The 24,367-nt window shown below is 44.2% G+C and overlaps 1 protein-coding gene across 4 annotated transcripts in view; it reads right to left on the reverse strand.

Annotated features, from left to right (window-relative positions):
- NKTR (natural killer cell triggering receptor) overlaps nt 1-24,367 on the reverse strand; it is a 364,002-nt gene that overhangs the window by 298,667 nt on the left and 40,968 nt on the right. For all 4 annotated transcript variants that reach the window (XM_030197676.1, XM_030197654.1, XM_030197662.1 and 1 more), the window contains exon 4: nt 1,649-1,756. In XM_030197676.1, the coding sequence (XP_030053536.1) occupies nt 1,649-1,756 (108 nt within the window). The remainder of the gene's footprint in view (nt 1-1,648; nt 1,757-24,367) is intronic.

The raw sequence follows: 24,367 nt of genomic DNA on the forward strand, positions 1-24,367 counted from the left end.
TCGAATTAAACGCCTTTAAAGACGTTTAAAATTTTTTTTTTTTTTTTTTTTAAACGGAGCCAGCGGGAGGGGGGAGAAAAGGAGGGACCTGGCACCACCAGGTTTGCACTTGCTCAAAAGAGCCCTCAACCCCAGGCCTCAACAAAACCTAAGGATTAGGCTTGGAGGCCTAGCCAGAGCTGCTGCTGTGTGTGACCACCACCTGCTGAGATAGAGAACATACTGAGGAGTTTCCGGCAGCACATGACCACATATAGGGAGGCAAAAGTTTGCTCTCTATCTCCACCTGCTGGTAGATGGACACAACCCACCAGTCTACCAGTCTATGGATTGATCAGCTTGATGATATGGAAACAGGTGTTGGAACGGGCGCCAGACATTTTTTCTCTTTAAGCCTCTCTAGCCAGCTGGGTTCTTTTCTTCATACAAAGGCAAACAACATTGCTGTAAGGGGTATGTTCAGGCCCCAAACACTGAAGACACCAAGAATAAGTGTCTCTGCCAGAGATGGACCTATTGCACAAGCTACAGTGCTTAAACCCACTGGGAACCATTGATGGCACGGAATGGAAAACAGCCGTGACCAAATCAAACAGCTCAAAGGTGATGGAAAAAGGGGCAAGCACTAGAAAAATAGAGCCCAACCGGAGCTCAGGCCTAAGTGGGCCTAACGAGCACGGTAAAAAACAAAGAAAACTTAAAAGTAGGGAAAAACCTAACAAACTACAAAGGAAGGGAGAGGAAAATAAAGTAAACGAAACAAAAATCAGGAAAAAAAACTCTGAAGGGAAGGCACAAAAACAAAACAAAAAAAATGCTCACACACCAGACACTGTGAGGAGTGTGGGACAATCGCTTTCTCTCCTCACTGTGGATGAGAAGAGTGATGGTCCTGCGCTCTCATGGCAGGCAGGAAGGCACTCGCACATGTGCGGAGGGGACGCTGTGCATGTTCTTAAAGCTGTGCACACTCCACATGGCCTGCTTGTCCTTGGAGAATCTAGAATATCTTTTCCTTGAATCGATGGTGCTTATTGGGCATCACTGATCCAAGTATTTGAACGTACCTATCATATTTCTCCCCTTTCACTGCTCCTCTAGGATGTGCTTATTTAACATTTTTAAGTCCCATTCTATAGTGCTTCTTATGCAGACCACATATCATTTTCATAGGTGCTCTCTGTATTGCCTCAATTCTATCTATATCTTTCCACAGGTAATCCTTCCAGAACACATTCCAGACTAGGTCTCACTAACAACATGTGCAACACCACTCACATCTTATTTTGTAATAAGGGTACTCCTTCCTTACAAATCCTAGCATCTCTTTGGTTCTGGCCACTGCTTTGCTGCATGGTTTCCTACCTTGATATCAGATATTATATCAAGGTCTCTTTCCTCCTTTCCATCTTGGTGGTTATAAAAGACTGTATAAACATAAGTTCATAGCATTTTCAGTAGGCTGAATAATTTAAAATACAACACCACCTTACCTAGAAATGAAGATGTGTGTAAAATATGGATCAGGGATCTTAAAATAAAAAATAACGTGCACTACTTTACAAATTTTCCCCCCTCTATATCTACAGAACAGTTTTGTAAAAATAGAGCTTTGTGTTAGCAACATGAAGATATCCTTCTACTTTACCTTCACTGAAGTCCCCACCCTGAATCATAAAGTTTTTTACAACACGATGGAAAGTGGAGCCCTTGTAACATAATTTCTTGCCAGTTGTTTTTCCAATTCCTTTTTCACCTGCATAAATGTTACATAAAATACAGAAAATGATTAATTAGATAAAATTCAATTAACAAATATTCTTGGTAGATCTGCATAACACAGCAACATGACTGACCAATCCAATGGGCAAAATGAAGGTAATCTCACGAAAGTTTCTATTACTGAATTCACATAGCTGAACGCAACATTTGCATACAATAAATCACTGATGTACCAGTACTAGTTATGAATGACTACAAGCTGGGCATGTTTTCAAACACAAAACTTATTTTAATGGTAGTAAACAGGGAATAGCCTACAAGATCATCATTCACATTTTGATGCGACACACTTCAAAATCATAACAGTAGCCATACTAAATCAGACAAAGGTCTATTGAGCCCAGCATCTTGTCTCAGATAGTGACCAACTTGGGTCACAGGTCTCTGGAAGAATCCAAAAAAGTAGGGGGTGGATATTCAGCCAGCAGTGCTCTGCGTTTTGCTGGCAGCAGCTGGCGTTATACCTGGAAATTCAATGGTGGGCCTTGCCCTGGCATCAAATTTCTGAGTTTACAGAGCTGGCTACACCATATCTGGTTATAGCAAACCACATAGACAGAACTAACTTTTATGTGGTTACCTTGGCCAACTAAGAGCTGAATACTGGCACTTATCCAGACAAGGGATGACTCTGCCCCCAAACACCCCTAAAATAATTGATTTGATGCTAACTGGACATTTTCAGCAGCACTAACCGGTTAAGTGCCGCTGAGTATGACTGGTTAGCCTCAAACAACTGATTTTTTAACCAGCCCGTTAAACTGCTCTAAATGTTGATCCTCAGATCTGTTTCCGATAGCAACTTTCCAGGGATAGACAATGAAGCTCCCAGGCTTAAGAGGCCAATCATTTTAATGGAATTTTCCCCCAGGAATTTGTCTAATCATCTTAAATCCCATTATGTCCAGTTGCCTGCACCACTTCCTCTGGCAACAGATTACCCAGTTTAATTATAAGCTGCATTTATTAAAAAAAAAAAAAAAAAAAAAAAAGATTTTAATGATTTGTTTTCAATCTGCTGGTCATTAATTTCATGAAGTGTTTTCTTCTTTTGTGTCTGACAGGTTTTAAAACTTCTATTCATATGCAAAGGTATATTTCATACAAATCAGATAAAGCGAAGCTACTCATCTGTAGGTGTTTTCAAGGACAGCAGGACACAGATTACCACTAATGGATGACGGAGCCCTGGGACGAATTCTGCCCAGTGTTCACACTTTCCTGAAGCCTTTAGCAGGCCCCATTGTGCATGCACATATGCAGTCCAAGTTGTGCAATGCACTTTCACCAGCGTGGGCATTTGATTTTTGGGAAAAATGCTGACAGAACTGACTGGTTAAGGTGGAAATCCAACACCACCTTAGAAAGGAACTTGGGTTGTGTGTGGAGGACTATTCTGTTGTGATGAAACCTTATGTAAAGTTAATCCGCTACTAGGGCCTGAAGCACACTAATTCTGCAAGCTGAAGTGACCTCCATCAAAAATAGGACCTTCCAGGTCAGGTACTTCAGATGGCATGAATCGAGTAACTCAAAAGCTTTCATATGCTGGGTCAGGATGATGTTGAGATCCCATGACAGTTGAAGGTTTGATGAGGGGCCTTGACAGAAACAAACCTTGCATAAAACGAACTAGAGGGTGTACAGAGATGGGCTTAGTACCCTCTGCACAGTAGTGGTAAGCACTAACTACACTGAAGTGAACCCTTACACAGTTGTTTTTTAAACCAGACTCAGAGGGGTGTAGAAGTTACTCCAGCAGTTTTTGTGTAAAACGAACAAAAAGGATCTAGGGCTTTGCCTCACACTAGATGACAAACCTCTTCCATTTGAAGATGTAACACTTCTTAGTGGAATTTTTCCTGGAAGCTAGCAGGACCTTGGAATCATCATCTGGCAGTTGAATGGATGCAAATTCTACACTCTCAGCATCCAAGCTATGAAAGCCAAGGACTGGAGTTTTGGATATAGAAGAAACCCCTCATTCTGCGAGATGAAGGTCAGAACACACTCAAAGTTCTTTGCATCAGAATTTTCTGAAAACAACTAATATGAAATTAAAGTCTCCAAATCAAATTGGTCTAAACAGTCCACCAGAGAAGGGATTGCCACTACTCTGGGGTGACCAATATGACATCCTTCAAATTCCCTGTGGCCCAACACCACTGGGCACCTGACAAATGGAGGTGTGACAAGCACAGCGGAGGCCATGTGGCCTAACAATATCAACACCTGTGGAGCTGTGATTTGCTGACTATTCTGAACCTGAGGAATGATGCAAATGAGCACATTTGCCCTCACCTAAGGAAGGTAGGCACAAGATTGAAAGGTATCTAGCAGGGCTCCTATGTACTCTGACCAAGTAGGACTTCAGGTAGTTGATAACAAACCCTAGTAGCATCTTTCTTTGATGTGTTTTTCCCAGCTAATAGTCCAGATAGGGAACCACATGCACTCCCAGTCTGCATAGCAATGCTGCAACCACTGCAAGACACTTTGTAAACACACAGACTGTGGACACGAGGCCAAATGCCAGAATATGGCACTGGTAGTAGTGTTTCACTACTGAAAATCTGAGATATTTTCTGTGAAGAAGTGTGTCCAAGAAAATCATCCTGCACTTTTGACCAGATATTTGTTCAGGGCCCTTAGGTCTAGGAAGGGAACAAAATCTCCCTGTATTTCTGGGCACTACGAAGTACATAGACTAAAATTCCTTCCCTTCTTCTCCTGGTGGAACGGGATTGACTGCATAGGCCTTGCAAAGGGAAGAGTTCCTCTGCAAGCACTTCTTGGTTCCGAGAGCTGAATTTTGAAGTTCTTGGTGGGCAGTTTGGAGAGAGTTGATGCCAATTGAGGGTGTATTCCACCGGTCTGAGGTTATAAGAAGCCACCTTTCCTGGGAAAAAAAAAAGTTAGCCTCCCTCCAACTGGTAGGTTGTTTGGTATGGATACTTCTATCTCAGCTCTGCGGGAGCCAGTCATAAGCTCATCCTCTGCTTAGACTGGGCAGCTGGCTGGGGCTTTTGGGTCCGCTGCTGCAGAGGATGACAGCGCAGAGGTTGGGCCTGTTGAGGAGGTTGGAATGAGGGAGTGAACCTACACCTTTCAGAGTAATAGGCAAACCTTAGACTTCCTCCAACAAGTTAAGGCTGCAGAAGGAATGAGTTGAGAAAGGAAGTTGAGGGTATCTGTTCTCTTAATTATGAGGTCTGCCATCTCCTCCAACCTCGTCCTCAAAAAGATTGTTGCCTCAGTAAGGGACATCCGCCAACTTTTCCTGAACCGCTGACTCAAAGCCTGAGAAACGCAGTCATGAAAGTCCGCACATGCCAACACCTATGGCGGTAAGTCTTGATGCCATATCAAAAGTGGCCCAAGCTATGTGCTTCTGACACTCCTCCTGCTTAGAAGCTAGCTGGTGAAGTTCTACAGCATGCTCTGGGAGGACAGTGTCCGCAAATTCTACCATACTGCGCACCAAGTTTAATGCTCATGTAGAGCTTGTAAGACTGGATGCGGAGGATGAAGCACTTTTCTCCCAAAAGGTTCTAGATTGTAAACATCCCTGCCTGGGGGGAATGAAGGCATGGTACCTCGAGCTTCTGGCTCAATTGAGTGTGAATTAAACATAAGTACATAAGTAATGCCACACTGGGAAAAGACCAAAGGTCCATCGAGCCCAGCATCCTGTCCCCCGACAGCGGCCAATCCAGGTCAAGGGCACCTGACAAGCTACCCAAACGTACAAACATTTTATACATGTTATTCCCGAAATTGTGGATTTTTCCCAAGTCCATTTAGTAGCAGTCTATAGACTTGTCCTTTGGGAAACCGTCTAACACCTTTTTAAACTCTGCCAAGCTAACCGCCTTCACTACGTTCTCCGGCAACGAATTCCAGAGTTTAATTATGCGTTGGGTGAAGAAGAATTTTCTCCTATTTGTTTTAAATTTACTACACTGTAGTTTCATCGCATGCCCCCTAGTCCTAGTATTTTTGGAAAGCGTAAACAGACGCTTCACATCCACCTGTTCCACTCCACTCATTATTTTACATACCTCTATCATGTCTCCCCTCAGCCATCTCTTCTCCAAGCTGAAAAGCCCTAGCCTCCTTAGTCTTTCTTTATAGGGAAGTCGTCCCATCCCCGCTATCATTTTTGTCGCCCTTCGCTGCACCTTTTCCAGTTCTACTATATCTTTCTTGAGATGCAGCGACCAGAACTGAACACAATACTCAAAGTGCGGTTGCACCATGGAGCGCTACAACGGCATTATAACATCCTCACACCTGTTCTCCATACATTTCCTAATTATACCCAACATTCTATTCGCTTTCCTAGCCATAGCAGCACACTGAGAAGAAGGTTTCAGTGTATTATCAACGACGACCCCCAGATCCCTTTCTTGGTCCGTAACTCCTAAAATGGAACCTTGCATGACGTAGCTATAATTCAGGTTCTTTTATCCCACATGCATCACCTTGCACTTCTTCACATTAAACGTCATTTGCCATTTAGCCGCCCAGTCTCCCAGTCTCGTAAGGTCCTTCTGTAATTTTTCACAATCCTCTCGCAAGTAAACAACTTTGAATAACTTTGTGTCATCAGCAAATTTAATTAACTCGCTGGATACTCCCATCACTAAATCATTTATAAATATATTAAAAAGCAGCAGTCCTAGCACTGACCCCTGAGGAGCCCCACTAGCTACCCCTCTCAATTGTGAATACTGCCCATTTAACCCCACTCTCTTGTTTCCTATCCTTCAGCCAGTTTTTAATCCACAATAGGACATTTCCTCCTATCCCATGACCCTCCAATTTCCTCTGTAGCCTTTCGTGAGGTACCTTATCAAACGCCTTTTGAAAATCCAGATACACAATATCAACCGGCTCCCCTTTGTCCACATGTTTGTTTACTCCTTCAAAGAATTGAAGTAAACTGGTCAGGCAAGATTTCCCTACACTAAAGCCGTGCTGACTTGGTCTCAATAATCCATGTCCTTGGAAGTGCTCTATAATTTTGTTTTTAATAATAGCCTTTACCATTTTCCCCGGCACCGACGTCAGACTCACCGGTTTATAATTTCCCGGATCTCCCCTGGAACCTTTTTTAAAAATCGGTGTTACACTGGCCACCCTCCAATCTTCCGGTACCACGCTTGATTTTAAGGATAAATTGCATATCACTAACAGAAGCTCCGCAAGCTCATTTTTCAGTTCTATCAGTACTCTAGGATGTATACCATCCGGTCCAGGATGGAATAGTGCAGAAGCTGCAGCTTCTCAAACTGGGGAGCCTTCTGGCCCCAATATATAGAGTCCACCTTCTTTGGAACTACCTGCACAGAGAGTGAGGTCTTCCAATTCTTCATCTGCATAATCTTAAAGGATGTTGTGCACAAGCACTGTTATAGCTTCCTTAGGAGAACAATTAAGGGGAAAAAATTAAAATATAAGAGAAAGATCCCATGTTACTCAGACTAAACCAAGAGGCAGGAAGACAAAGAAAAACGAGCAGAAAACCACATCAGAGATGTGAAGGAAGATGCGTCTGAACAGCTCCATGAAAAGAACCGAGGGTCTCACATGCATGCATACATACATGCCTGATCGGGTCTACCAAAGGATTCAAGGAAGTTCTGAACACTGGGCAAGGTCCGTCCTGGGGTTCGGTCAGTGACATCATCTATTCATGTAATCAGTTGCCCTGCTTGTCCTTGGAGATTCTTGTACAGTGAAACCTCAATTTTCGTTGACTTCAGATTTCGTCGTTTTCGGTTATCGTCGATTTCTTTCACAAAATTTTTGTCTCGGTTTTCGTCGGTCACCTCGGATTTTGTCAGCGTGCCCACGCTGCTAATCTTGCGTTTTCACGTGTCGTTCTTCTGGGGCATTGTTTCCGGTTGTGGGATCACACTGCTGCTGTTTTATGAGAAAACTGCTGGTTGAGTGCCTGTATAAAAGTTCCTTGCTGTTTTATGACAAAAATGTCGTCGTTTTGCCACACTACTACTGCTGCTGGTTGAATGCCTGTATAAAAGTTCCTTGTCGTTTTATGACAAAAATGTCGTCGTTTTGCCACACTACTACTGCTGCTGGTTGAGTGCCTGTATAAAAGTTCCTTGTCGTTTTATGACAAAAATTTCGTCGTTTTGCCACACTACTACTGCTGCTGGTTGAGTGCCTGTATAAAAGTTCCTTGTCGTTTTATGACAAAAATTTCGTCGTTTTGCCACACTACTACTGCTGCTGGTTGAGTGCCTGTATAAAAGTTCCTTGCTGTTTTATGACAAAAATTTCGTCGTTTTGCCACACTGCTACTGCTGCTGGTTGAGTGCCTGTATAAAAGTTCCTTGCTGTTTTATGACAAAAATTTCGTCGTTTTGCCACACTGCTACTGCTGCTGGTTGAGTGCCTGTATAAAAGTACCTGCTGTTTTATGACAAAAATTTTCGTTGTTTTGTCACACTGCTACTGCTGCTGGTTGAGTGCCTGTATAAAAGTGCCTGCTGTTTTATGACAAAAATTTCGTTGTTTTGTCACACTGCTACTGCTGCTGGTTGAGTGCCTGTATAAAAGTGCCTGCTGTTTTATGACAAAAATTTCGTTGTTTTGTCACACTGCTACTGCTGCTGGTTGAGTGCCTGTATAAAAGTGCCTGCTTTTTTAGAGAAAAATTTCGTTGTTTTGTCACACTGCTACTGGTTGAGTGCCTGTATAAAAGTGCCTGCTGTTTTATGACAAAAATTTCGTCGTTTTCCCACACTGCTACTGCTGCTGGTTGAGTGCCTGTATAAAAGTTCCTTGTCGTTTTATGACAAAAAAATTTCGTCGTTTTGCCACACTGCTACTGCTGCTGGTTGAGTGCCTGTATAAAAGTGCCTGCTGTTTTATGACAAAAATTTCGTCGTTTTCCCACACTACTACTGCTGCTGGTTGAGTGCCTGTATAAAAGTTCCTTGTCGTTTTATGACAAAAATGTAGTTGTTTTGCCACACTACTAATGCTGCTGGTTGAGTGCCTGTATAAAAGTTCCTTGTCGTTTTATGACAAAAATGTAGTTGTTTTGCCACACTACTACTGCTGCTGGTTGAGTGCCTGTGTAAAAGTGCCTGCTCTCATCATGGGACCCAAAAACGTTTCTATAGCCAGCAGTCCTTAAAAGGAGGAGGACAGGAACACAATTGAGTTGAAGAAGGAAATCATTGAAAAATACGAGAGTGGCATTAAGATTGCTGAAATCGCTCGTATATACGGGAAGTCACCATCCAAGATAAGTTCAATTGTGGCGAAAAAGGAAGCAATAAAGGAGGCAAAAGTAGCAAAAGGTGTGAATCTGCTAACAAAACAGAGATCACAAACAATTGGAGATGTGGAACAGTTATTAATTTGGATCAATCAAAAACAGTTAGATGGCGATTCTGTTTCTGAGGCCATCATATGTAAAAAGGCCAGACTGTTGTATGCTGATCTCATTAAGAAAATGCCTGGGACGAGTGCTGCTTCACTAAGTGATTTTAAGGCCAGCAGAGGCTGGTTCGAAAAATTCAAGAGGCGCACTGACATACACAGTGTTACCAGGCACGAGGAAGCTGCGAGTTCGGACAAGTCTGGTGCTGAAAGATTTGTGTCTGAATTCAAAGATTACGTAGAGGCTGAAGGATTCATCCCCCAACAAGTCTTCAACTGTGATGAAACTGGCCTGTTTTGGAAGAAAATGCCAAAGAACGTTCATTACACAGGAGGAAAAGGCACTGCCAGGACATAAGCCTATGAAAGATAGGCTTACTCTTTTGTTGTGTGGTAATGCTAGTGGTGATTGTAAAGTGAAGCCCTTACTGGTGTACCATTCAGAAACTCCTAGAGTATTTAGCAGATCAAAAGTAAACTGTGTGTGATGTGGAGGGCAAACAAAAAAGCATGGGTCACGAGGGCAATTTTCATTGAGTGAATTAAGTGTTTGGCCCGAGTGTGAAAAAATACCTCCAGGAAAATCATTTGCCCCTTAAGTGCCTCCTGTTAATGGACAATGCTCCTGCACATCCTCGTTTGAAAGATGCACTGTTGGAGCAGTTCAGTTTTATCACTGTGACGTTCTTGCCCCCTAATACCACACCACTCATCCAGCCCATGGACCAGAATGTAATTTCCAATTTCAAGAAACTGTACACAAAAGCATTGTTTCAAAGGTGCTTTGAGGTGACATCAGACACAGAATTGTCCTTAAGAGAGTTCTGGAAAAAACATTTCAACATTCTCAACTGCATCAGCCTCATAGATAAGGCTTAGCAGGGAGTGACATCCAGGATGATAAACTGTGGCTGGAAGAAATTATGGCCAGGATGTGTGCAAGAGAGAGATTTAGCAGGGTTAGATCCTTCACCTGATGACCCTACACATGTTGTGCAGTCAATTGTTTATTTAGGTAATTCCATGGGTTTGGAGGTGAGTGGTGAGGATGTGGAAGAGTTGGTGGATGAGCACAGTGAAGAACTCACCACTGAAAGAGCTGCAAGACCTTCAACTAGAAGTGCAACAGACGGCAGATGAAGAAGTTGCTTCGGATAAGGAGGAAGAAACAGTAGAGAATGTGCCTTCTTCAGAGATTAAGGACATCTTCTCCATGTGGAGTAAAGTACAGGTGTTTGTGGAGAAAAATCACCCAAAGCTGTTGCAAGCCGTGTCTGCAACTTGTTTAATGATAATGTCTTGCCCCATTTTAGGCAAATCTTAAACAGGCGACAGAAACAAACCTCTTTGGACAGGTTTCTTGTGCGGCATGGGTCCACAGACTCTGAAGCTGGTCCTAGTGCCAAAAGAACAAGAAGGGAAGTGACCCCCCCAGAAGCTGGTCCTAGTGCCAAAAGAACAAGGGAAGTGACCCCCCCAGAAGCTGGTCCTAGTGCCAAAAGAACAAGAAGGGAAGTGACCCCCCCCCCCCCCCCCAGATAGTGTCCTTATGGAGGGAGATCCCCCTTTCAAACAATAATCTCTGCTCCTCTCTCTCCATCTTCCATACACCATGAAGAGTCTTCAGAAAGGTAAATGCCATGTTAAATGTTCATTTATTCTATACATTAGTCTTTTTTATTCATTTAAAAGAATTTAGAAGAAAAATTTGCTTGTTGCCTCGGTTTTCGTAGCTTTCGGTTTATCGACGAAAACTGAGGTTTCACTGTATATTTTTCACATTATGCTGTCCAAAAAATACAAATCATATGCATTAAGAATTTGTTTCTGTGATCTACACAATATACTCTACATTTTCAATGTGAAAGAACAATTGTAGAAATATTCAAAGTAATTAAGAATAAGAAACCCAAAGTTTTTGCATCCCTTGACTCAGGATGAAAGTTTTTGCATCCCTTGACTCAGGATGAAAGTTTTTGCATCCCTTGACTCAGGATATGATGGAAGCCCTTTCTGTAGCAGTAACAGCCATGAGTAACGTGTAATTAAACTCTGGAATTCGTTGCCAGAGAATGTGGTAGGGAAAATTAGGTTCTTACCTTTGTAATTTTCTTTCCTTTAGTCACAGCAGATAAATCCATTACAAATGGGTTGTGTCCACCTACCAGCAGGGGGAGATAGAGAACACTGAAAACCATAGTGCCTCTAGGATGGCTAGCTCCATCTGCCTCTCAGTATTTTGAAGCTTCCAAAGCAGTGTTAAAACCGCAAAGTAGCATAACATGAACTTTCCTCACAGCGAACGAACGCCCCAGAACAGGAGCAATAACACAGAGGGACGAACTCAACCTCCTATAGTAGAACAGAAATCTTGAAGACTGTTTTCCAACTTCTCCCAATGAGGGAACATGTCTGCAGGAAAAACTGAACACAAAACAGAGTCAATCAGGGAGGGATTATGGATTCATCTGCTGTGACTAAAGGAAAGAAAATTACCAAGGTAAGAACCTAATTTTCCCTTCCTTGTCATCAGCAGCAGATGAATCCATTACGAATGGGATGTATCAAAGCAATCCCTATGTAGGGTGGGAACAAGCCACACCACGCGCAAGCCACTTGTGCTCCAAAAAGCGCGTCCCTCCTGGCAGCCACATCCAGCCTGTAATGACGGGCAAAAGAGAACTTAGAAGCCCAAGTAGCTGCACTTCATATCTCTTGAAGAGAGAGTGCTCCCGTCTCAGCCCAAGACTCTTCTTGGAATCGCTCTTGTGGAACGTGCCTTAAAGGTGTCAGGCGGAGGCTGGCCAAATAGCAGATATACAGAAAAAATGGCTTCCGTAAGCCAACGGACTATAGTGGCTTTAGATGCTGGAGACCCTCTGCGAGGACCTGACAACAATACAAAAAGGGGATCAGAGGTCCTGAAAGCATTTGACATCTGCAGATACTGCAACAGAGCCCTGCACACATCCAGAAGGTGCAACTGCCCAAAAGATTCCAGAAACTCCTCCCTAGTAAAGGAGGGCAGAAAAATAGGCTGGTTTAGGTGAAACGCTGAAACCACCTTAGGCAGGAAGGAAGGCACCGTACGTACCATAACTCCGGACTCTGAGAATTGCAGAAATGAGTCTCGACAGGACAGCGCCTGGAGCTCAGACACTCGTCTCGCCAATGTAATGGCCACCAAAAAGACTGTCTTTAGAGTTGCATCCTTCTCCGAAGCTCGCCTCAGCGGCTCAAAGGGCAAACACTGAAGAGCCTTTAATACTAGCCCCAATTTCCAAGCCGGATAAGAGGCCCGCACGGGAGGCTGGAGCCGAAGCACCCCTCTAAGAAACTGTGCAATGTCCTGATGCGCAGCCAGGGAGAGGCCCGAGACCTTCCCCCGAAAACATGCCAACGCTGCCACTTAAACACGCAGGGAATTATAGGCCAAGACTTTTTGTACACCATGCTGCAAAAAGTCAAGTATCGGCGAGACAGAAGCCCGCATGGGTGTGATCGCTTTAGAAGCACACCAAGACTCAAACTTGCGCCAGATCCGAGCATAGACCAAGGAAGTGGAACGCTTGCGGGCCTGCAAGAGAGTGGAGATGACCTTGTTAGAATAGCCCTTGTCTCTCAATTGCGCCCTCTCAATAGCCATGCCGTAAGACCAAAGCAGCATGGATCCTACTACTACTACTATTTAACATTTCTAGAGCGCTACAAAGTGTACGCAGCGCTGTACAAACACAGAAGAAAGACAGTCCCTGCTCAAAGAGCTTACAATCTAATAGACAAAAAGTAAAGCATTTAAATTTAAAATATTTAAGCAGTCAAGCACAAGAGAACAGTCACAGAAGGACAGAAGATGTTGAAGGGTGGTCAGTGTGATTAGGTGTAACTCTGGTTGGAGTAGTGGGAGAAGGTGATAGGAGATATACTATAGGATGTCATTCTGAGGCCAGGCTAAGTCTAAAGCAGGAGAAGGTATTCTCTGCAGCCTATCTGTGAGATGGAAAATGCTCTCTGAAGCTGCTGCTATAAGTTGTTAGTTTTCTCTCCCTGAAAGAGATCCAAGCCACACCTCCATGGTCACCGGGCCCTGCGTCAACAGGTTTGGTACCAGAGGCAAGGGAAGGGGAGCCTCCACCAGCATCCGCCAGAGGTCCACATACCACGGCCACCTGGGCCAATCCGGGGCAATGAGGCTCACCACTCCTTGATGCAGCCGAATTCGCAGGAGTCGCCACCCTATTAAGGGCCAAGGAGGGAACACATACAGGAGGCCCGGAGGCCAGGGTTGAGCCAAGGCATCCAACCCCACCGAGCGAGGATTTCTCCCGTCTGCTGAAAAAAGGATGGGACTTTGGCATTTGTGCTTGAGGCCATAAGATCCGCTACGCGCATTCCTCATTTGGCACAGGTCTGAAGGAACACTTCGTCTGCCAGTTCCCACTCCGCAGGGTCGATTTGATACCTGCTTTGAAAATCGGCTTGCACGTTGATCTGACTTGCTATGTGAGCTGCTGACAGAAGCTGCAGATGTAGCTCGGCCCAGTGGCATATCTGAGTGGCCTCTGCGGCCAATGCTTGACACTGAATGCCGCCTTGACGATTTATGTAGGCCACTGCTGTCGTGTTGTCCAACAGAACTCTGACAGCCAGTCCCTCCAGAGTCTTTTGAAAAGGCCAGAAGAGCCTGGAATATCGCTCTCAGTTCCAAGCGGTTGATGGACCACCCCGTTTCCTCAGGTGTCCACAGACCCTGGGCATAGCTTCCCTGGCAATGTGCTCCCCAGCCGACCAGGCTGGCATCTGTTACCACCAGGCACCAATCGGGAAGCGCTAGCAGCATTCCTCGCCGCAGCACGTTGTCTGAGAGCCACCACTCCATACTGAGTCTGGCCGCAGGGAGCCACATGAGTCTGCGTTGATAATCCTGGGACATAGGAGACCATCTTTGAAGCAGGGCGATCTGCAGAGGTCTCATGTGCGCTCTCACCCAGGGAACCACTTCCAAGGTGGCCGTCATCGATCCCAACAGCTGGACAAAGTCCCAAGCTCGCAGGCGAGGCATCCGCAGGAGCAGACGGACCTGATTCTGAAGCTTGCACCGCCTTTGGTCGGGTAGAAAGACAAACTCCGAGGCCGTGTCGAACCGGACCCCCAAATATTCTAGAGGTTGAGAGGGAGTCAGGTGACTTATGGGTATATTGACGACCCAGCCCAGAGATTGCAGTACTGAGACCACTCTGGCTGTTACGCGACAACTCTCTTCTGCAGAGTCCACTCTGATGAGCCAGTCGTCGAGGTACAGGTGAACCCGGATACCCTCTCGCCTGAGAAAGGCAGCTACTACCACCATTACCTTGGAAAAGGTTTGGGGAGCTGTGGCGAGGCCAAAAGGCAAGGCCCGAAACTGGAAATGTTTTCCCAACACCGCAAACCGGAGGAACCGTTGGTGCGGGGGCCATATAGGAATGTGCAAGTAAGCTTCTTTCAGGTCCAGAGACGTGAGGAACTCTCCTGGCTGAACCGCCGCAATGACGGAGCGCAGGGTTTCCATGCGAAAATGCCGCACTCTTAGTGACTCGTTGACTTTCTTTAAGTCAAGAATGGGCCGATAAGACCCGCCTTTTCGCAGCATCACAAAATAAATGGAGTAACGACCGCAGCCGTGTTTGGCAGGAGGGACAGGGATCACCGCTCCAAGGTGCAACAAGACTTGTAAGGTCTCCTCTACCGCCGCCCGTTTGACAACAGTGCCGCATCGGGACTCCACAAACACGTCTCTCACCAGGGCACCGAATTCCAATCGGTAACCTTCTCTGATCAGGTCCAGGACCCAATGATCTGAGGTAATCTTGGTCCACTCCTCGAGAAAGAGGGAAAGGTGTCCTCCTACAGCTGTAAAGGCGGAGTGGACCGTTGTCCCATCATTGTGGAGGACGGCCCTGAACTCCTGGCCTTGAGCCTGCCGCTGCGGAGCGTTTGTCCGAGCAAAAGGAGTTCCTCTGCTGAAAACGGGCACGTTGAGTAAACCCAGCAGAGCGCCCCAGGCGATACCTTCGAGCTTCACGGAAGCGAGGTCTGGAGGAGGAGGGAACCACCTGACCCTTGGGAAGATGGCCGCAGCCTATCCTCAGGTGACCTCTGGGGTTTAGCATCCCCCAGGTTTTTAACAATGTTCTCCAACTCCTCTCCAAATAACAGAAGGCCCCGAAAGGGCAACTTCACCAGCCTTTGCTTAGAGGCCAAGTCAGCCGCCCAATGTCGTAGCCATAGAAGGCGGCGGGCGGACACCGCCACAGACATCTGTTTAGCTGAAGCTCTGACCAGATCATAGAGGGCGTCAGCTAAAAATGACAAGGCTGACTCCATTCGCGGTGCAACCTCAACAAGGGACTCCGCACCATCCACGGGCTGTTCCACTGCCTGTTGTAACCAAGAGAGGCAGGCTCGAGCAGCATAAGAACTGCAAACAGGCGCCCTTAAGGATAGGCTCAAAATCTCAAAGGACCATTTTAGCGCTGATTCCAGCCGCTGGTCCTGAATGTCCTTCAGGGCGGCCCCTCCCTCTACTGGGAGGGTGGTCTTTTTGCCACTGCCGAGACTAAGGCATCCACTTTAGGCATCCCAAAACAGGCCAAGTGCTCCTCACTCAGAGGGTAAAGATGCCCCATCGCCCTGGCCACTTTCAAGGGCCCCTCGGGGTCAGCCCACTGAGCAGAAATAAAGCTCTTGGATGGAGTCATGCAAAGGAAAGGCTCGAGCAGGCTTCTTAGTACTCGCCATCCTTGAATTACCAGAGGAGGCCTCGCCTTTAACAGGATCATCAATAGAGAGGGCCTGTAAGGCATCAGAGATAAGTGCTGGTAGCTCATCGCGGTGGAAAATCCGAACTGCAGTGGGATCATCCAGATCCAGTGGCAAACCGGCACCTTCCTCTGGCTCCTCAGACCAAGAAGGCCTGCCAGATCCCTCAGAGTCCCCACAGCCCAACCGGGGGGTGCGCCACTCTCCGACAGGGAATCCCGGGCCATCATCAGTCGGAGGGGGACCAGGTAGCAATGCAGAGTCAGACACCTGCGGCAGAGCTCTTTTCAGCATGAAGGCTTTATGTAAAATAAGCACAAACTCGGGGGAGAAAAACTCACCCTGACCTCCCGTCTCCGAATTAGGAGCCACGGGGAACGGAGCTCCTCTGGTAGCCTCGGCCCGAGGCGCCCCTCTGCTCTCAGACTCCTCCGCAACCGCGGGGGTCGAGCCATGCGGCGCTTCCAAGATGGCGCCCACTGCCAGCTCCATCAAGCGGGAAGAATCATCGCTCGCCATGCTCGTACTGGCTCTACCGTCTGAACAGCACGTTTTACAGAGCCCCGCTGCTGATCTGCGCTTGCCACAATAGGAACAGCGCTTAACTCAGCAGCCATCGCCGAAAAACGGCGGAATAAAATTCAAAATGGCGGCTTTGCGCCAAAATCACCCCAATCGGAACGCCGTCCGCGGGCCCTCCCCGGAGGAGCTGAGTACCGCTCTTACCTCAAAGGACCGAGTCCACGAGCTCCAGTCACACTGCACAGTCCGGAAAATCTCAGAAATAGCAGCGCTGTCAAAGCGCGATTTTTTTTTTTTTTTTTAACGCTGTGAGGAAAGTTGGAGGCAAACAGCTACAGAGGTACTCCGGAGGCAGAAGAGTGTGGGAAAGGCACTGAAAGGGCGAACCTATATGCCTGCATCCACACAGGGAGAAGGGGAAGGCAGGGAAAGGGTGAACCTATGTGCCTTTAAAGTGGGCTCCACTTAGCCACAACACCCCTGCTACAACTGGCAAAAGCACAGGAGCCACCCCAGGCAGAATCTTCAAGGAGCTGAACAAGCTGCGTCCAACCTTGCTCGGAGATAGAGAAATACTGAGAGGCAGATGGCGCTAGCCGTCCTAGAGGCACTATGGTTTTCAGTGCTCTCTATCTCCCCCTGCTGGTAGGTGGACACAACCCATTCGTAATGGATTCATCTGCTGCTGATGACAAGGAAAAGGCGGTTAGCTTAGTGGAGTTTTAAAAAGGTTTGGACAGCTTCCTAAAGGAAAAGTCCATAGACCATTATTAAATTGGACTTGGGGAACATCCACTATTTCTGGGATAAGCAGTATAAAATGTTTTGTACTTCTTTGGGATCTTTACAGGTATTTGTGACCAGGATTGGAAACAGGATGCTGGGCTTGATGGACCTTTGGTCTTTCCCAGTATGGCAATACTTATGTACTTATTTACCAATGTACTTCAGCTGAGGAAAGATTCCACATGACAGCTCCTGTTCAATCCGTATTCATTAAGTAAGAAGGGCAGATATTTAGTATGCAATAAGAGGGAACATACTTTGAGAACAGTTTGGTAAAGACAGACCACTGTGTAGTATCAAATTCTTTCCAGGCTCTATTTACAGAGATGCTTTCTTCAGTGGACAGGGTCACTAATTGAATCAAAATCTTTGTCAGTGGCAGAGGAGAGACCAACTCTAAGCTTATTAACCTCGCCTTGGAAGTAGATGGCTAACTGGTTTGCTTGGGGAAAATCCACTAATTTCTAGGATAAGCAGTATAAAATGTTTTGTACTTTTTTGGGATCTTGCCAGGTACTTGTGACCTGGATTGGCCAGTTAGGAACAGGATGCTGGGCTTGATGGACCTTCGGTCTGTCCCAGTATGGTAATACTTATGTATGTATGTACTTACGAGGGAAGTTCTACTTTCGCAAAGTCTTCAGACTTTGAAGGTGTAGTAAGTGAATTGACAATGAAGAACAACTGTTTCGTATTACATCCCCCTTTCTGAATCAGCTCCGAATAATATTTTTTCCTGGCTAAAATTGTAGCTTTTTTGTAGATATGGACTGCCGCTTGTCAATTGGCTCTAGACAGATTGGATTTATCTTTATTCCATTTGTGTTTAAGTTTTCTGCATGCTCGTTTTAGTTTCAATAGATCTGGACTGAACCATCTTATCACTCTTCCGTGCCAACTTAGTTTTGGAATGGAGAAGTGCTATTTCATCCAGAATCTCGAGACAAACTTTAGGCCAGTCGATTTCCAAATTGAACATTCCATTTTCAGGCAATCTTAGCAGTACAGCATCCCAGAAAGCATTGGGTTCTATTCTCCCTATAGATGTAACATGCTGTTATTGTAGGTTGGAAATTTTCTTAAAGTGGTTCCAATTAATTGTAAAAACACCTATAGTGATCAGACCATAATGATTCTTCCTAACAAATATCTGACAAAACTGTAGTTTTTATATTTCCATTATCATTGAAGGTGACCAGATCTAATTGGCAATCCTTACTATGGATTGGCGAGGAGGAAGGTATCGCATAGTTCAGATAAGACAGAAAAGTGCAGAGATCAATCCTACTAGTATGACATGTTTTCTTTTGAAACAACTTCGCAAATTTGAAGATAAGCTTGAGGCTACTTATTGGGAGCATTGTATGCATGTTAAACAGTCTTGTGATGAAGAGGTTTTGAGATGACATGGGAGGATCTGTAAGTCTGAAGTTAGAAACAAGTCAGTAAGAGAAACATCAAATATATCCTTGCATATGAGGGCAATGCCTCCTCCTCTGTTCCTGTTCTGGGACAGTGTAATTAGTTTTGTGTCCCGCAGGAGATAGTTCTTTAATTTAGGGGTCTTCTTCAGAAAATAACCAAGTCTCTGTTAAAAAGAGGCTTCCTGGCTAATGTTCCTCTAGCCAATCTCAGTGGTATTTTATTGCCCACTGATCTAATATTAAGGTAGCAACAAGAAATGGGAATAGAGGAGGAATTGTACATTTTTTGACATTTGTGTTAGGTTGTAAATGCAAACAACTACGAGTTGATAAGGACACTTTGAAATCTTAACTCCACCCGCTCTTTCTGGGCTACTTTTGCTTTTACTGCAACCTCTCTATTGGGATAGTCTTTTGCCTATTTTTAGTACCTTTCAAAAGATACCTCACACTAAGCCCATGGCTGGTAAGCAAATGTCAGCTTTCCCACATGTTCTAGTTTAAAAGCTGCTCTATTTTCATTTTGAACATTAGCATCAGCGACTAGATTTCAGAGTCTGGTTAATGTAGAAATTTGGCCTCCAGAACCCCTCCCACACCTTTCTATGCTATTGGTATCTTCATACACCACAATAGCTGCCCCTTCTCAGCACTGTCATAAGTCCTATCTAGGTGATATGCAAGATCCACCTTCATCGCACTGTGTAGGCAAGTTATCAAAATATCCATGCATCCACCAGCAATTTAAATCCTTAGTCCCTAAATAGAAAGATGATAGTCGGGTGGTCGGGGGGAAGGGAGGGGGGGGGGGGGGGAAAGAGAAAAGCCAAGGGCATGAGTTGACTACATGTATACTTGAATGTTATGATACTGGTTACTGTTTAACACTGTAGATGTTGACTGATTGCCAATAAAATATATTATAAAAAAAAAAAAAAGAAAGATGATGATATCAAAACAAAAAAAAAAAGGCAAAACACATCAACAGCTGTAAGTTAATTTACGATGCGCAGGAGTGGTACTTAAATGGAAGCTCCAGCAGTGGGGAAGTGAAGGCAATCCCAGATGGAAGTCTATGGTGTGTGCCAGCCAGGAAGATCAGGACAGACTGGAGCAGGTTTAGACGGCAACTCCAGCAGTGGGAAAAGTGAGGCCAATGTCAGACTGACTTCTACGCTCTGTCTTGTATATGGCAAGATCGATCAGTATGGACCGGAGCGAGTTTTGACAGCAACTAGTTGCGGGGAAGTAGGGTCAATGCAGGGCAGACTATTTTATTGTCTGAGCCTTGAAAATGGCAAGGACAGATCAGGAGTAAGTACGCATATTTTATACCATAGTCATATAAGCAGGGCTGTGGAGTCGGTACAAAATTCCTTCGATTCCGACTCTGACTCCTCAATTTATGGTACCTCTGATTCCAACTCCTCAGTTTTTAATATGCATTTTTTTTGCATGTTGACTAAGAGAGTGCAGCATGCAAGGCTGCATGTTAAAGTTTGGGTTTAAAATCTATGTCATTGTGACTTTTTATTTTATTTATTAAAGAAACTATAAATATTCATTAATCCTAAAGTTTAAACAAAAAAACACACATAAAAAAACAAGGTTATGTTTATTGTTTTTTTATCAAGTATAAAGTCATCATAGCATTAGCAAGTATAAAAATCTGGAACAACCACATCCTTTGGAAATTAGAACAAAATCAAAGTTAACCTACATAAACCAAAAACATTTGGAAAACCTAAAACAACTTATATATTATTTAAACTTGGCATATATAGCTGTAAAATAGCTGTTAAACATAATCCAAAATTAACTAATATATTGTTCTTAGAAACAGAATTGCTTCTGCCAGATCCTCCTTCATAGAAGCCCTTAAATCTGATTTGATTATTTTCAGTGCTGAAAACAGTCTTTCAACACCGACTTGGGTGGGTGCCATTGCTGTTACGGTTCTAGATGCATCACTGACAATCTCTGGATAAATAATGATGGCTTCTTCTATAGTCAGTTTTGATGAGCGGTCAAACTTTTCCACTTCCTTTAATCCTTTAAAAAACTCTTGCATGAATTTCTTTATATGGACATTTACAGGTTGCTTTTCCATGCTTAACCAACATTGCTTTGCTTTTGAAGCTTCCATTTTGTCCAAATAGGCTTGAAAATTCTCTTCTTCATTTGAAGAGGATGAACCTGAGTTACCATTACCACCAGTATTTATAGCTTTAGCTTCATCCAGTGGTTTATGAGTTTCAGGTAGCAACCCTTTCATGTGAACTGCTATGTCATAGAGTGCCTGTTTTCCTGTAGCAATTTGGTCACTGCTCAACAAAATTCAGCTCATTGGATCAACATAAACAGCAGCTAAGAGAATTTGATTATCCCGCAAGAGCTCCTCTCTTTTCCTCATTGAAGATACAATGCCATCAGCAATTAACCCCCCACTTTTGTTAAGGTTATACATCAAGCCCTTCCATTCCAAGAAGAATTTACCTGGTGTTAAATCTTCATATTGCAACTTCTTGGTAACAGCAAAAGGGTAAGAAAGTAGCCTTTCTAATTCTGTAACTTGAGCCCACTAGTTTTCTTTTAATGAAACATTTACATTGTCCAGTTCTTCAAGAAAGTCTTTTAGTTCAAGCAAACGCTTTATCATCAAGTAAGTGCTTCCCCAGCGCGTTGCTTGATCCAAAATGGCTCCTTTTCCAGCACGTCTCTTCAGAATAGCATCTGTTTTAAAGATCCTGGCTGCAACAGCTACTTGCCTCAACTTGCTAATTAGTGTAGCCGCATGACGATCCTTCAATCCATCTCTTATTGCTAGTTGCAGAGTATGAACAGCACAACGCATATGTTGAATGGTAATAAGCTTAGATGCTTCTTCAGCAATATCATCCAAACTTTCACAGCTTTCTTGAATTGCAGAACTGTCATCTTCTGATATTTGTATGCTGCTTTCTTCATCAACTTCCTTCATTTTTTCAATTGTGCTTAACATATTTGAAGCATTATCAGTTACAATACATAGAATGTGTTCCTTTTTAATTTCAAAATCTTCTAAAACACCTTTCACTAACTTCTGCAGATACTCACTGGTATGATGTGCCTGAGTGTCCTTTACTCCTAATGTCCGGGTTATTGTTTTTTTGTTTTCATCAGCAAATCTAACATTAATTGCAAAATAATTGACTCTATGACGTGTGCATGCATCCATTTTAATAAAGACAAAACATCCCTTCAGACTTTTTCTTAGTTCTTCCTTCTTACATTTGGCCTCTTCAAGTATAAGTTTCCTTATACTTTCTCATTCCAGAGAAACTCCAAGCTTTTTAGCCATTTCTCCATTTAAGCCTAAAAAGGCTGGCTGTGAAAAAAAAAAGATAGTGGTATACTATTCTTTACTGCCATTTCAATGATGTGGTTTTTGAATTTTTCTGGTGTCATTGTTATAGTAACTTTGTCAGCTGTAAAAAATCTTGATAGTTGTGTCTGGCCTCCAGTAGATTTCTGATCTTTTATTGACCCTGAAGTAGATGGAATGTTTTCATTGCTATCTTTCTCATTCACAGCTTCTAACACTTTAGGATGGAAACGCTGCAAGTGTCTTTTTAAATTTGATGCTCTTGTAAGTGCATTTTTTTCATAACCACTGAAACTGCTAATTTTTGCATCACATGCGTTTTCACCATCATCATCTTCTATAATACATTGACATACATAATGTTTCCCATCTGTTGATATTATAAAGTGCTCATAAACAGCAGACTGTCATGTTTCCTGACATTCTTTTTGCCATTGTGAATGGTGTGCCACTTCCACTAAAATATAAAGCTCTTCTTGCACAGAGAGAGGAAGTTGGGTGGAGTCTCTCTGCTGCCTTATCTGTGTGTGCTGAATGATCTTCTCTTGGAGCTTAAGTTCACTATGGGGTCAGAGAGGAGGTGCTCTACAGCAGATCAGTAAATGCAAAGGGAGACTGAGCAGAGGGAAGCTCTCCAGCAAAATAGTTCAGCTGGACTTCACACTAGTGAAACAACTAGGTACTAAGCTTTATTCACAGCAGAGAAGCACTTTATTCAAATGTATGAGGAGTCTGAGTCGGAACATTTTTGCCGACTCCAACTCCAACTCAATGTACCCAAAATTGCTGCCGACTCCACAACTCCGACTCCACAGCCCTGCATATAAGTGCGGGTCTTGTATATCCCAGTGGTGGAGGGGAAAAACACTGTATAGTGGAACTTAGCGAATAAAATGTTGTACTAGTACTACTGGTTTAATGTGACTGTTGGGAAGATTAGATGGGCCATGCAGGTCTTTATCTGCAATTATTTACTATATTACTATGATCGTTAGTGATCCAATTGCCAAATATGATGACGATCTTAACCTTCCTCTCTTGTGCACAAGCCCTTGGATACCAATCCTTGGTGCATAAAGATATTGCATCACCAGAGGGGCAGATGAAATCTAGAGCTTCAAATTCCTGCCATGCCGAGGTGATACTCTTCTTTCAGGTGACCTTGCACCTCTAAGGCAGCATAGGCACTGCCAGATTGGAATTGAGATTTCACTACTGTGCCCTTCTAGGGCTCCTCTATAAACCTATCTTCCTGCCTCAGCAACTTCAAGTCTGCCGTGCTAGCCTCCAAAGATTGGATCATTATCTGAAAGCGAGGAGCTCTCTGCACTAAGTACATACATACAACCTCTCACCAACTAGTAAATAATTAAATGTGATATTTGTTGCAAAACACTGGATAGTCCCTGCATCTCGCCATTAGACTTATAGAATTGAGTTGTTAGTTATCTGAAGTTGCATCTACTATGAATATACATGATATAGATTTGCATACAATGGAGACAATGCATGCAAATTTATCCCATGGATATCTTGAAAACCAGACTTGCCTGGTGTATCTGGAGGATTTGGTTAAGAACTCCTAAGGGAAGCCTCTGTAGTGGGAATGTAGCTGGTCAGGCTTGAGACAGAGCTAGCTGGGAGCGGAGTGAAGAGGATCAGACCAGCGCCGGAGGGGTGAGAACGCCTACCTGCTTTTCCATCTGTTGCTCCAACCTGTTTTATTGCTGCGCCAGTGCTGTTTCTCTTTTCCCCTGGGTCATCTTAAGGAAAGTCTCAGTGGTGGGAATCTACCTGGCCGGGTCTGGGACAGAGATAGCTCTGCCCCTTGAGTGACGTCACTCCTGGTCATGGAGTGAAGAGGCCCAGACCAGCACCAGAGACAGCAAGCACCTCCTTGTCGCGCTGACAAAGAAGCGCGACTAAGGAGCCCATTGCTCCTTGGGGTGCTCCTTTGGTTGGCCTTTGGAGGTGGTAAAGTTTGGTTTTGTAGTCATTTATGAGGAAAGGGATGTGTTATTTGCAAACATGTGCTTTGAACGCAATTGAAGTTATTGTTGAGAGGGGGAGGTATGGTGATCTGGGCTCTGTGGCATGTAAGAACAACACAGGGAGGGATCAGAGAAAGTTTTTTGAAGTAGTTAAGGCTCAAGTATTAAAAACTGCATTGACTGATGTTGGTTTAGTTAACGCTAGATCTGTGAAGAATAACATAGTAACACAGTAAGTGATGGCAGATAAAGACCTTTACAGTCCATTAGTAATGATTCAA

This window comes from Microcaecilia unicolor, chromosome 1, assembly GCF_901765095.1.
Source record: "Microcaecilia unicolor chromosome 1, aMicUni1.1, whole genome shotgun sequence".
Classification (NCBI taxonomy): Eukaryota; Metazoa; Chordata; class Amphibia; order Gymnophiona; family Siphonopidae; genus Microcaecilia; species Microcaecilia unicolor.